The sequence below is a fragment of the Hypanus sabinus genome, chromosome 7 (assembly GCF_030144855.1).
Source record: "Hypanus sabinus isolate sHypSab1 chromosome 7, sHypSab1.hap1, whole genome shotgun sequence".
Taxonomy (NCBI): domain Eukaryota; kingdom Metazoa; phylum Chordata; class Chondrichthyes; order Myliobatiformes; family Dasyatidae; genus Hypanus; species Hypanus sabinus.
The window spans coordinates 76,925,558-76,940,764 of record NC_082712.1 but is presented as its reverse complement, the minus strand read 5'-3'; the positions used below and the strand labels follow the sequence as shown (position 1 = coordinate 76,940,764).

The window sequence follows — 15,207 nt, the reverse complement described above, 5'->3', positions numbered from 1 at the left end:
GAGGTCCCAATGATGCAGAAATCTGAATCCCTGCTCCCTGCTCCAATCCCTCAGCCACACGTTTATCCTCCACCTCATCCTATTCCTATTCTCACTGTCGCGTGACACAGGCAGTAATCCCGAAATTACTACCTTTGTGGTCTTGCTTCTCAACTTCCTTCCTAACTCCCTGTAGTCTTTTTTCAGGACCTCTTCCCTTTTCCTACCTATGTCATTGGTACCAATATGTACCACGACCTCTGGCTGTTCTCCCTCCCACTGCAGGATATCTTGGACGATACTTGAAAAGCAGGTTGAACAATACCTAATGAAGCCTCAGCATTACATCCTTGCTTTTATATCAGTTCTCTTGAATCGAATGCTGACATTTGTATTCCATATTACCAACTCAACTTGCAATTTAACATTTGGGCAATCCTGCACAAGGACTCCCAAGTATTTTTGCCCTGGTGATTTCTGAATTTTCAACCCGTTTTAAGAAATTAGTCTTTGCCTTTTATTCCTTATACCAATGTGCATGACAATGTACTGCATGCCTGTGTTTTATTTGCAACTTCTTTTCCCATTCTAACCTGTGTAAAATGTTCTGCAAACTCTCTGCTTCCTCAACACTACCTGCTCCTCCACCTATCTTTTCATTGTCCACAGACTTTGCCACAAAACCATCAATTCCTTTGTCCAAATCATTGACATATAAGTGACGTAAAAGAAGTGATCCCAAAACAGACCCCCTACAGAACACAATTAGTCACTAGCAGCCAACCAGAAAAGATCACCTTTATTCCCACTCTTTGCTTCCTGCTAGTTAACCTATCTTCTATCCGTTAATACCATGTACTCTTACCTTGTTAAGCAGCCTCATGCCAGTATCTTGTCAGAGACTTACTGAAAATCCAGATAAAGAACATCCAGTGACTCTCCTTTGTCTATTCTACCTGATTTTCCTCAAATAATTCTAACAGATTTTTCAGATAAGATTGCCCCTTAAAAATAGCAACTACAATCAATTCTGTCCCCTGACACCCTTGAATTTCTGGTATACAGCTAGAGTGAAAACTTGATGCAAGATAATTAATGAGTTTGTCTGCCATTTCTTCGACTTTCATTACTACCTCTGGAGCTAATGTTGACTAGCTTACCTTCATGTTTCATTTTTTTCTCCTTATTGCTTTTTTAAAGTTGCTTTATGTTGGTTTTTAAAAGTTTCACCATACTCTAGCTATGCTATATCCCCTATCTTTAGCTCTTATGCTGTCTTTGACTTCACTAGTCAGCCACATTTGTTTGTTATCCTCCCTTTAGAATATTTTTTCTTCTTTAGTTTGTATCTATCCTGTGCCTTCAGAATTGCTCCCAGAAACTTCAGCCATTTCTATTTTGCTGTCATCCCAACTTTCTCCCCAAACAGTATCCAAGGGCAGTGGCTGTGGGGGTACTCTGCAATGTCTGCCTATTCCCTTTTCCTCTCCAAGGAGCTGATTACTGACTTCATGTGGAGGAAACCAGACATCCATGAGCCACTCCTCATCAGGGAATCAGAGAAGGGAGAGGTCACAGAGTATCTTTCCTGGGTCCAGCATGTACTGCCATTATGAAGATAGCATGGCAGCTCTTCTACTTTCTTATGTTTGTGAAAATTTGGCATCTCATCTAAAACTTTGCTAAACTTAAAGAATTATGGTGGATTATGTTGACTGGCTGCAACACAGCCTAGTATGGAAACACCGCTGCTCTCAAAAGGAAATCATACAAAAAGTAGTGAATATGTAATGAATTCATCACATGTAAAGCCTTCATGGAGTGCTGTTGCTGGAAAGCAGCATCCATCATCAAGGGCCCCCACAATCCAGTTGATACTCTCTTCTTGCTATCATCAGGAAGGTAGTACAGGGGCCTCAGGACCCACACCACTAGGTTCAGGAACAAGTATTACCCTTCAACCAACAGACTTTTGAACCTGAGGGAATAATTTCACTCAACTTTGCTTGTCTCCGTACTGTTCCCGAGAACACTTCATCTCATATTCTTGATATATATTGTCTATTTATTTATTATTATTATTATTATTATTTCTTTTTCTTTTTGTATTTGTTCAGTTTGTTGTCTTTTCAATATTGGTTTGTCATTCGGGTGACTACCTGTCACATCCGCATTCTCCCATATGACCTCAGGGCCATCCAGCTGCAACTCCAAAGGGACATAGATAAAGTGAATATCTCCGTGTTTTTCTCAGCTGAGCTGTTTATGCAATTGAATGTGATGCAATGATATTTAAACACCTCATTTCTGACTTGTGATGGATGGAAGTTCACCGTTGAAGTGACTGAAGATGGTTAGAACTAGAACGCTGCCCTGAGAAAGTCAGACAGGTTTTCCAGAGCTTCTTGTTGCTATTCATGGTTGAATGCTTTCATTCATAGCCAATTTATCCAAACCTCTGAATACTTTACCCCATGAGTCACCCAAGGCTATTTTGAAGGCTTAGAGGCAAATAAATGTCACAAGAGCATCTGGAATTAGATATGTGTTATTTGATAATACCTGATAACTCTTGATGACACCTTTCACTTTTTGAATTCTGTTCATTTACAGTATATGATCTAAATGCTTCTGACATTCCGTCTAGGTTTGATATGCATGCCTTTGCTAACATAATATACTAATAATGACCATGAATATTTAATTCTAGACTTATGGAGATGAGGGAGAAAGTGAGTCATGTAACTGAAGAGATTCGGCAACTTGATATGGATTTGGAGGAACACCAAGGTGGGTTACTTTAAACCAAATTGGGCTACTTCTGGCAAATGCTACTTGAGTGTTCATTATGTGATCTCATAGGTAACATTGTATGCATTTGGTTTAACAAATGCGTCTATGAGACCTGGTCATGCAAAAACATGACACAGAGTAATATCTAGCTATAAAGTTTCTCTCACTCTTCTCTGAGCCTATTTTCCTGTTATGTTTTTGTTTTTGTTAAGTGAATCTCTTTCAGATCTCTGGAGTTACTTTGGAAGTACAATAATGCAGTGGAACTTACATTTAAGTACATGAGTCACAGAGTCAGCGACAGATTTCAGTCCAACTTGTCCATGCCAATGAAGTTGCCTACCAGAGTTTGTCCTATTTGCTTACATTTAGCCAATATTATGGATTTGTAGATTCATAAAGCACAGAAACAGGCCTTCGGCCCAACCCATCCATGCCGATCAAGATGCCTACCTAAACGAATCCCATTTGCCCACTTTTGACTCTTATTGTTTTAAACTTTTTCTGTCTATGTAGCTGTCCATATAGCTTTTAAATATTGTTATTGTACTTGCCTCCCTCTGGCAGTTTGTTGCATAAAAATATCAACCTCTGCATGTTGATGTTGTTTCTTAGCTTCCTTTTAAATTTTTCCCCTCTCATCTCAAACCTAATCTCTCTAATTTTATTTCACCCCCTCTATGCCTTTCATAATCTTATGCTCTTCAATAAATCTCATGTTCTCCAAAGAAGAGTTCAAGGCCTTATCACACTATTCCTTGAGCCCTGGCAAAATTCTCATTAATCTTCTTTGCAGTCTTTTCTTCTTACTTACATCTTTGACAGGCTAAGCAGAATTATACAAAATACCTCATAACAACTCATACAATTGCCACATAATGTCCAATGTTAATGTCATAATCTTTATTGTTCTGACTGATGAAAGCCAACATGCCGAATGCCTTCTTCACCACCCTATATACATCATTCAGGGAACTATGTACTTGTATTCCTAGTCTCTTTGTTCAATAACATAGAAACATAAAACACCTACAGCACAATACAAGTCCTTCGGGCCACAAAGCTGTGCCAAACATGTCATTACCTAGGATTACCCATAGCCCTCTATTTCCCTAAACTCCATGTACATGTCCAGGAGTCTCTTAAAAGACCCTATCGTATCTGCCTCCACCACCATCGCCTCCACGCACTCACCACTCTCTGTGTAAAGAACTTACCGTTGACATCTCCTCTATACCTACTTCCAAGCACCTTAAAACTGTGCCCTCTCGTGCTAGCCGTTTCAGCCCTAGTAAAAGCCTCTAACTATCCATATGATCAATGCCTCTCATCATCTTAAACATATCAGGTCACCTCTCATCCTCCGTCGCTGCAAGGTAAAAAGGCCGAGTTCACTCAACCTATTCTCATAAGGCACACTCCCCAATCCGGGCAACATACTTGTAAATCTCCTCTACACCCTTTCTATGGTTTCCACATTCTTCCTGAAGTGAGGCAACCAGAACTGAGCAAAGTACTCCAAGTAGGGTCTGACCAGGATCCAATATAGCTGCAATATTACCTCTCAGCTCCTAAACTCAATCCCACAATTGATGAAGGCCAATGCACTGTATGCTTTCTTAACCACTGAGTCAATTTGCACAGCTGGTTTGAGTGTCTTATGGATTTGGACCCCAAGATCCTTCTGATCCTCCACACTGCCAAGAGTCTTACCATTAATACTATATTCTGCCATCATATTTGACCTACCAAAATGAACCACCTCACACTTATCTGGGTTGAATTCCATCTTCCACTTTTCAGCCCAGTTTTGTATCCTAACAATGTCCTGCTGTAACCTCTGACAGCCCTCCACACTATCCACAACACCTCAAACCTTTGTGTTATCAGCAAATTTACTAACCTTTCCTCCACTTCCTCATCCACGTCATTTATCAAAATCACGAAGAATAGGGGTCCCAGAACAGATCCCTGAGGCACACCACTGGTGACCGACCTCCATGCAGAATATGACCCGTCTACAACCACTCTTTGCCTTCTGTGGACAAGCCAGTTCCGGATCCACAAAGCAATGTCCCCTTGGTTCCCATGCCTCCTTACTTTCTCAATGCCTTGCATGGGGTACCTTACCAAATGCCTTGCTGAAATCTATATACACTACATCTACTGCTCTACCTTCATCAATGTGTTTAGCCACATCCTCAAAAAATTCAATCAGGCTCGTAAGGGACAACCTGCCTTTGACAAAGCCATGCTGACTATTCCTAATCATATTATGCCTCTCGAAATGTTCATAAATCCTGCCTATGAGGATCTTCTCCATCAACTTACCAACCACTGAAGTAAGACTCACTGTCTATAATTTCCTGGGCTATCTATATTCCCTTTCTTAAATAAGTGGACAATATCTGCAACTTTCTTGAATAAGTGAACAATATCTGCAACCCTCCAGTCCTCCAGAACCTCTCCTGTCCCTATTGATGATGCAAAGATCATCTCCAGAGGCTCAGTAATCTCCTCCCTTGCCTCCCACAGTAGCCTAGGGTACATCTCGTCTGGTCCCGGTGACTTAACCAACTTGATGTTTTCCAAAAGCTCCAGCACATCCTCTTTCTTAATATCTACTTGCTCAAGCTTTTCAGTCTGCTGTAAGGCATTCCTACAATCGCCAAGATCCTCTTCTGTAGTGAATACTGAAGCAAAGTTCTCATTAAGTACCTCTGCTATCTCCTCTGGATCCATACACACTTTTCCACTGTCACACTTGATTGGTCCTATTCTCCCACATCTTATCCTCTTGCTTTTCATATACTGTGGAATGCCTTGGCGTTTTCCTTAATCCTGTCCACCAAGGCCTTCTCATGGCCCCTTCTGGCTCTCCTAATTTCTTTATTAAGCTCCTTCCTGCTAGCCTTTTAATCTTCTAGATCTCTATCATTACCTAGTTTTTTGAACTTTCATAGGATCTTCTTCTTGACTAGATTTACAACAACATTTGTACACCACCGTTCCTGTACCCCACCATCCTGTCCCTGTCTCATTGGAATGTAGCTACGCAGAACTCCATGGAAGTATCCCCTGAACATTTGCCACATTTCTTCCGTACAGTTCCCTGAGAACATCTGTTCCCAGTTTGTGCTTCCAAGTTCCTGCTTGATAACCTCATATTTCCCCTTACTCCAATTAAATGCTTTCCTAACTTGTCTGTTCCTTATCCCTCTCCAATGCTATGGTAAACACTCCACAGAAACCTACCTTGAAAGTCATATCCTGGAATGACTTCCCAAAAAGCAATACCTTGCTCTTGTGTGGATCAAAAATCAAATGCTTGAGCACTTAGTCTTCATGGTCAGTGCATCTCTGGAGAATATTCCTGGATGAACCATGAGATGCACAATCTGCTGAGCCAGGTCGGAGGTATTCATGTCCGATGACTAAGAAAGTTACAAGAGGTCCAGGTGCAATGTCTGGAAAGCCATCTGACGGGTGAAGTGGAAACTCCATATAAAACTTGATACAATGAAGGATGATCGACAGTTGTGACAAGGCTTGAATGCCCTCACCTCTTATAAAGTAAAGTGACATCTGTGACAACAGGGCTTCGCTTCCAGATGAGCTCAATGCCTTCTGTGCTTGCTTTGACCGTCAAAGCATGGAGAACCTATCATAAAATCGCACAGTGCCCAATGATCTTGCAATTTTAGACTTTGAGGGCAATGTGTGAACAGCCTTCAGGAAGGTGAAGCCTTGAAAAGCATACAGCCCTGATGGGGAACCTGTCCAAGTACTGAAGACCTATGCGATCAACAGGCTGGAGTATTAATTGAGATCTTTAACCTCTCGCTTCAGCAGTGTGAGATTCCCACCTGCTTCAGTCAGACTTCATGCATTGCAGCATGGTATGGAAACAGCATACCAAGCTGCCCCTGATGTCCCTTTTAAATCTCTCATCATCTTCTAAAACCTATGCCCTCTTGTATTTAGCACCCCTTTCATGGAAGAACAAACTATGTACTTTCACCCTGTTTATGACCTCATGATCTTACATATATACCTTGATTAAGTCACCAATCAGTCTTCCACATTCCAGGCAATGAGTTCATGTCTCCCTACTACACCTATGTGACCAAATAATCAACTAACACATATGTGTATGGAACATTACTTTCAACCTTACTTTCATCTGTCCTTTAGGTTAGTAACCAACACTGCACACAATACTCAATGCCTCATCAATGTCCTATATAACCTATATAACATAAACCTCCCATTTCTAGTACTCAGTGCTTTCATTTATAAAGGCCAGTTTGTCAAATGCATTCCTTATGAACCCATCTACCTGTGCCACCAGTTTCAATGAATTATGGACCCTTATTCCCAATTCTCTTTGTTCAACTGTACTCCTCAGTGCCCTACTGTTCACTGTTCAAAACCTAACCTGGTTGGTCCTATCGAAGAGCAAGACTTTGTCTGCATTAAATTTCATCTGTGATTTATCAGCTCATTTTTCAAGCTAGCCATGGTAGGCTTTCTCGCTGTTCACTACACCCCCAATCTTGGTGTCATTCACAAATTTTCTGATGCAGTTTACAACATTATCATCCAGATCATTAATATAGATGACAAACAACAACGGAATCAGCATGGCCTCACTTCTAAAGACTGTGTGTCTCCTGAATAAATACAGATGCAAAAATTTCATTTAAGGTGTCCTCCCATCTCTTAACTCTATGCATGGAATACCATTCTGATCTCCCAGAGGACCTATTTTGTCCCTTGCAATCCATGGAATCCTTTAGGGTCCTCTTTCACCTTTTCTGCTGGGGCAACCTTATGCCTCCTTTTAACCTTCCTGATTTCTTTTGTAAGAGCCTCAATTGTTTCTACCTACCCACACCTGCAATACACTTTTTTTTCTTAACCAGTGCTTCAATATCCCTTGAAGATGAAGGTTCCTTACAAATGTTATCTACCTTTTATTCTGATACATAGAAGCTTTGCATTCTGAAAATGTCATTTGTGAAAACCTCCCACTTACTAAGTACACTTTTGCCAGAAAACAGCTTGTCCCAAACCACACTTTTGCTGACAGAACTGAGTGCAGATACTGTACGGTTTCAAGCTGTACAAAACCTTTGAGAGCTGGACACACCTTTGTATAGCCTGTTATGAGTGCAGATTTTCAAAAAGACAAGAGTCATCATGATAAGCTGACATTGTTAGGATATGGTGCAGCCATCCACTTTGAACATGGCCCTTGAAAGTCCAGCTCTCCCTTGTACAACTTTTCTGTTCAAACCTGGGAACTAAGGTCACTTAAGCATACCGAGACAAGATAAAGATGGAAATGGAGATTTCTAGGGCAATACTTCCTATTAATAGCCTTTAACAAGTAGATTTAATTCATTATTAGCACCTTAAATATGTATATTGTATTGTCTATTACTCAGATATGCAAAAGGTGGGATTCAGAGATACACAGATTTCAAATGGATCAATTGCTGTATCAAACTAGTCTATTTCTGTATAAAAATGGCACTTCTTTGTTCAAACTTCAGAACAATTTGGTGACAGGGGCAAGCTGTTCTTGTGCACCAGTAAATAAAGTAAGCTTGAGGAATGATTGAGGACAATATTTGCCTATGCCAAGGAAATCCCATTTCTTAGCACTTAACCTATATTCCTCTAAGCTCTTGTCACACCTTTATCAATGCACAATACTTCTTAATGTACAGGTTCAGCCATTTCTCTGGTAGCTGGTTCCATATATCTATCATTTGCAGTATAAAAAGGTTGCCCTTCAGATTCTTATAATACATTTCACCACTAACCTGAAAGCTATGTCCTCTAGTTTTTGATGCCTAACACTGGAAAAAGACTGATCACCCTATTATGCCCTCTCTGAAATCATCCCTCAGGTCTCTTATGCTTCAAGGAGTAAAGGCTCAAATGTTCCCACCCATCTTCAGTCATCCATTCAGACCACAAGATCCTTCTTAAAATCCAACACCCCAGCTCTTAAAACAGTTACTTGCTCATTGAGAAAGACTTCCTGAAATGTCTGTCAGTCCAATGAACTTACTCTGACAGAATCAGCAAGAAGAAAATGAGTATGTTGCACATCTTGAAATGCTTATGCATTGCAGGGCATTGCCACAGAGGAAACATTCTGTTTTGCATTAGTTATTGATGTGAAGTGAATGACAGACTGGCTATCCTTTTCTTAGGAGAGCGCAATCAAAAGTACAAAGAGCTGAAGAAAAGAGAAGAAACAATGGATGGTGAGTTTAATAATATATGCATTTTAACCTGTGCTTTCCAAATTGATTGTTAAATCAGGATATAAATTGTTTTACATTATTTAACCTTCATGGAAGTGCAAGGTGAAAAGGATAATCACTTGCAAAGTATATTCTGGGTTTTGTAAACCATCTCATTCATTATGCTTGCAGAGTTTTAAATTACTCAGTACCTGACCAAGTATATCCTAGAATATTGTGTGAAGCAAGAGAATAAAATATTGTGACCCTTGCAGAGATTTAAAAAAATCTTTATTAACCATGGGTTGGGTACCAGAACATTGAAGGATGACTGATGTTATGCCTTTACTCAAGAAGGGCTGCAGGGACAAGCCATTGTTTCTATTATGGTTATTGGATTTACTGAGTATGCCTTCAGGAAAACAAATATCAGGGTTGCCCATGATGACATATATGTACTTCGATAATAAATTTACATTATCAGTAGGTTTAGTTTGGGGACTGACGCAGGGCTGTGGGGAGAGAGTGGAGCAGTTAGATTAATTTACAGATTGACACGGCTGTGGGGGGAGTATGGGGCAGTGTTGTTAGTATGGGGACTGACACAGGCTGTGGAAGCATGTGGAAGTGGGATGAGTTTGGAGTCAGACAGGGCTGTGAAGGCAGAGTGAGGCAGTGGGATAAGTTTGAGAACTGTAGGTTATGACCAAAGAAAACATGGCTGGAGTTGCTTAGCATGTTAGTGCAAGGGTGTTCATTAGGTGGGTCAAAAATCAAACGGAAAAATTAGTGAAAATACAGGCAGTCCTAAGTCTAAGAATGAGTTCCGTTCCTGAGTCTGTCTTTAAGTCGGATTTGTACGTAAGTCAGAACAAGTACATCCGGTATTATTTAGCGTCAGTTAGTCAAACGCTTGCCTTAGTATATAGTATATATTTTACCTTTCTATGCATATAAAACACTTAAGAAACATATGTATTCCAATGATTAAACCACTGCGTTGCTTAGTAATAATTGTAGCTTTTATCAGGGCAGGGCCTGTTACATGCTCCATTATTCTCACTTTATCCTTTAAAATTGTTCAGATCATTCACCAACTGTAGCCTAACGCTTTTCCAATGACCGATGGCATTTCACTTCTTTCCAAACACTTTATTATTTCCACTTTATTTTCAATCACGATTGCTTCCCATCAACGGAACAGAAGCACTGTGGGCGGTGGGTCCCGACCTCCGCGGGCTCCCAAGGTCTGCTGGGTCCTAAGGACGACTGCACTGAATTCCCCGGGTCCTAAAGTGCACCGCACTGAGACAGATTAAATGAGACAAGTGGGGGCTGTGCTGGGTTTGGGTATTTGACCCTCCACAATATTCCACGTGGGAATTTAAACTGGAGGTGGCAGTGTTTTTTTTTACGAGGTTGAATTGCAAGCTTGACATCAACCCAGCACGGATGGTACGGGAGTCACTGGATCGACAACAACCCGATATGGGAGCGACCTGTCACTGGACCGAACTTGGGAACCTCCATTCTTGAGCCCAGTGCTAATCACACTGCGCCACCAGCCAACCATAATGGGGTGGGGGGGGGGGGGTCAGGGTGAATCTTGCTTAGAAATATTTAAGCCAAATACAAAGTTACACACTCAACACAGTGTTAATGGCAGCAACTTAAAATGGCGGACAGCGTTGTGATCTGACTTAAAATGGCAGATGGCGTTCTCCTTCCTCAGTTTGTAAGTACAAATTGTCCGTAACTCGGCCGTTCATAACTTGGGGACTACCTGTAATGTAAATTTCTGTTTACAGTGGAGTGAAGGCAATTACAGAGGCATGAAAGAGGAGATAGTCAGAATTGATTGGAAAAGAATACTGGCAAGGATGATGGCAGAGTAGCAATGGCTGGAATTTGTGGAAGCAACTTGGAAGGCCCAGGGTACAGTACATACATTCCAAAGAAGAAGTATTCTAAAGGAAAGAAAACATAACCATGGCTAACAAGAAAAGTCAAAGCCAACATAAAAGTCAAAGAGAGTGCACATAATAGAGCAATAATTAGTGGGGAGTTAGTAGGTTGGAAGTTTTTAAAAACTAACAGTCAACTAAAAATGTCATTATTAAGAAGTTAAAGATGGAATATGAAAGTAAGGTAGCCAATAATATTAAAGAGGATACCAAAAGTTTTCTCAGTTACTTAAAGTGTAAAAGAGAGGTGAGAGTGGATATCGGACCACTAGAAAAGGATGCTGGAGAGGTAATGATGGGGTACAACAAAATGGCGGACAGACTGAATAAATATTTTGCATGCGTCATCACTGTGAAAGACACTGGTAATATGGTGGAAGTTTCAGGTGTCGGGGGTAGAAAGTATGTGAAGATACCATAACTAGAGAGAAGGTTATTTGGAAACTGAAAGGCTTGAAAGTAAATAATACCCCTGGACCAGATGGTGTGCACCCCAGATTGCTAAAGGAGGCAGCTGATGAGATCGTGGAGGCATTAGTAATGATCTATCAAGAATCACTAGATTCTGGAATGGTGCCGGAGATGGGAAAATTGCAAATGTCAATCCACTCTTCAAGAAGGGAGAGAGAGGCAGAAGAAAGGAAACTTTAGGTCAGTTAGTCTGACCTAAGTGATTGGGAAGATGTTGGAGTCGATTACTAAGAATGAGATTGCAGTGTACTTGGTAGCACATGATAAAATAGGCAGTAGTCAGTATGGTTTTCTCAAGGGAAAATCTTAATTGACAACTCTTCTGGAATTCTTCAAAGAAATAACAAGCAGGATAGACAAACGGGAATCAGTTGATGTTGTGTAATTGGAATTTCTTCCAAAAGGCCTTCGCCTTTGACAAGGTGCCACACAAGAGGCTGCTTAACAAGCTACGAGACCGTCATATTACAGGAAAGATTCTAGCATGGATAAAGCAGTGACTGATTGGCAGGAGGCAAAGAGTGGGAATAAATGGGGCCTTTTCTGGCTGGCTGCCAGTGACTAGTGGTGTTGCACAGGGGTCTGTGTTGGGACCGTTTCTTTTTACATTATATGTCAATGATATGGATGATGAATTGATGGCTTTGTTGCAAAGTTTGCAGATGATGTGAAGGTAGGTGGAGGGGCAGGTAGTTTTCAGAAAGTAGAGAGGATACAGAATTAGATTAAGTGAATGGGAAAAGAAATGTCAAATGTCGGGAAGTGTATGATCATGCACTTTGGTAGAAGAAACTAAAGGGTTGACTATTCTCTAAATTGGGAGAAAATACAAAAAACTGAGTTGCAAAGGGACATGTGAGTCCTTGTGTGGGGTTCCCTGAAGGTTAATTTGCAGGTTGAGTTTGTGGTGAGGAAGGCAAATGTAACTTTAGCTTTGATTTGAAGAGGACTAGGGAGTTTCAAGATGGCGACGTAAGCATCTGCCTTTTAGGCGCTCTTCACTTTTTCAACTATAATCACCCTTTAATCAAATCTTTTCGAACCTAATCATATGAGTTGATACTTTTGATTAACTTTTTTTTTCCTAAAACAATATTTGATTTAATCTTGTCAAACTTAAAATGGCTACAAGCAAGAAATTGTCTAAGGATTCTTTATCCATCGACGCTATTTCTCATCTTCTGGATGCTAAACTTGCAACTCTGGAAAGCAGGCTAGAAAGTAAATTGGAAAGTAAACTGGCAAGTTTGGAAAATAAGTTTACCACGAAAATATCTGAACTCGAAGGAGTTGTTAGATCGCTTGATACTAAGCTTCAATCGCAGGCATCAGATATTCAGCGGCATGAAGATAAGATCACGACTCTTGAAAAATTAATTTGCGAAAAAGTATGTACAATTGAAGCGCTGGAGGAGAAGGTACACTCGACTGTTAAAACATTAGATCAGTATAAGTTTAAAATTACTGATCTTGAAAATCGATCTCGCAGACAGAATTTGCGAATTATCGGGTTCCCCGAAAAAGTCGAGTCCGGTGATTTAACTGAATTTTTCTCTAAATTATTGTGGGAAATTTTCGGTGCTGAAGGTTTGCATACTAAACCTGTTATCGACCGCGCTCACAGAGTTGCGAGGTTTTCGGCTGCGAGTGGCAAACCACGAGCTGTGATTGTTCGCCTTCATTATCCTCAGGAGAAAGAGCTTTTAATTCGATTAGCTCGTAAAAAAGGTATGATTTCTCACAACAGCAACACATTTCGAATTGTTGAGGATTATTCATTTGAAGTAATGAGAGCGAGAATCGCTTTTAAGCCAGTGATGGCAGAGATTCATTCGATTGGACTTAAACAAGCTTTAAGATTTCCAGCGAATCTTAGAATTACGTTGAACGACAACAGTCAGCAATTTTTTAATACTCCGGAAGAAGCGAAGAAATTCGTTGAAGAATATCGATCTTCTAGTGCAAGTTGAACTATGTGTTATGTTGAAGATTTTTTGGAGAGAAGATGCCATTTCATTTTAAGTTTTAACCTATGAAGCTGGGTTATAACTTCTTATCCTGATCTACGGGTCTGGTTTCTTTTTTTTTTACTATCATCATCATTTATAGATGCTCTTTTAATTTTTTATAATATCTCTTTTTTTATTATTTTTTCTGTTTTGGATATACATGTTTATATTTTGTAATAAGGATTTACTTTTTTTAAGATGTCGTTTCTTCTTCCCATAAGTCTTTGCTTTCTGTAAGCATTTATTTGTTTGCCTGCACTTGGAAATGGGACGCATGTTTTGGATTTATTGGTCTTTTTTTTATTATATATTGTAGTGTCTATTAAATCTTTTTTTAATCCTATTTTGATAACTTTTTTTATTAAATTTTTTAATAGATCATTGAACTTACATTTATATTTTGTAATATGGCTTTTTCAAAATGTCGTTTCTTCTTCCCATAAGTCTTTGCTTTTGAAACGTCATTTTTCTTGTATTTGAACATGGAATTTTTTTTAAAGGTATATTACACTTTCAAATTTTAATGTTTATACTTTTTTTTATTAATGATCGTTTGTTTTATTATATTATTTTTTTTCATTCTGATTGATATACACTTTCTCTTTGCAACCCTATATTTAAATCTGGGTGTTATATAGTTTTTTTTTATCTTTTCATGGAGCTGCCATCTTGAAATGGGGGTAATATTAGTGTTAGTTTATGCGCCTGCCGCTTGGCTTTCTTTCGAGGGGTGGGGGGAGGGGGTAGGGATCTTTTTTCACACTTTTGCTTTTTATTTTTTTGCCTTTAGTTCATGGGCCGACTTCAAATTATTAATATTGGTGAGGTGTCATGTTCTCCGGTTGCTCCTGTACCATTTTTCCTTCTTCCTGAATTATGGGTTATGTGTTTTTTTCAACCTTTCATGGTATATACAATTAATATTAGCATGATGGATAAGTCAATTAATTTTATTTCTTGGAATACTAATGGTTTAAATCATCCGATTAAACGTAAAAAAATATTTAAAGTATTCCATAGACTAAATGCTAATATTATCTTTGTACAGGAGACCCATATTAGGAGGGAGGATAATCAACGCGTTTTTAGGTTCTGGAAGGGTCAACAATTTCATTCGAATTGTACTTCTAAAATTAGGGGTGTGTCTGTTTTTATAGACCCCTCAATCTTGTTTATACATCATGAAATTATATCTGATCCACAGGGCAGATTTTTGTTGATTACTGGTTCACTTTTTAACCGAAAAGTGGCTTTAGTTAATATTTACACTCCAAATTTTGACTGCCCTGAATTTTTTAAACGTTTATTTACTACCCTTCCTAATCTAAATGAATATATGTTGATAATGGGTGGAGATTTCAATTGTTGTTTGAATCCTTTGATGGATAGATCTAAACCTATTCGAACTCTTCCGAATAGATCAGCTTTACTTATTAACTCTTTTATGGTCGAATCGGGAATTACTGAAATATGGCAGTTTTTGAACCCTAAAGATAAAGAATTTTCGTTTTTTTCACGTGTATATCAGTTATTCTAGAATTGATTATTTTCTTATTGATCATCGTTTATTAGCAGATGTTTTTGACTGTAAATATGATTCTATTGCTATTTCGGATCATGCACCTTTGAAGTTATCTATCAAGATTTCAGACTCTTTCATTAATACTAGATCTTGGAGACTCAACGCTACTTTGTTTCAAGATCCAGAATTTATTACCTTCATAAAACAGC

The 15,207-nt window shown here is 39.3% G+C and overlaps 1 protein-coding gene across 1 annotated transcript in view; it reads left to right on the top strand.

The window, feature by feature from the left end:
- Window positions 1-15,207, top strand: part of ift74 (intraflagellar transport 74) — a 202,998-nt gene that overhangs the window by 104,383 nt on the left and 83,408 nt on the right. The window contains exons 12-13 of the mRNA XM_059974915.1: window positions 2,690-2,769; window positions 9,000-9,053. Of these exons, the coding sequence (XP_059830898.1) occupies window positions 2,690-2,769; window positions 9,000-9,053 (134 nt within the window). The remainder of the gene's footprint in view (window positions 1-2,689; window positions 2,770-8,999; window positions 9,054-15,207) is intronic.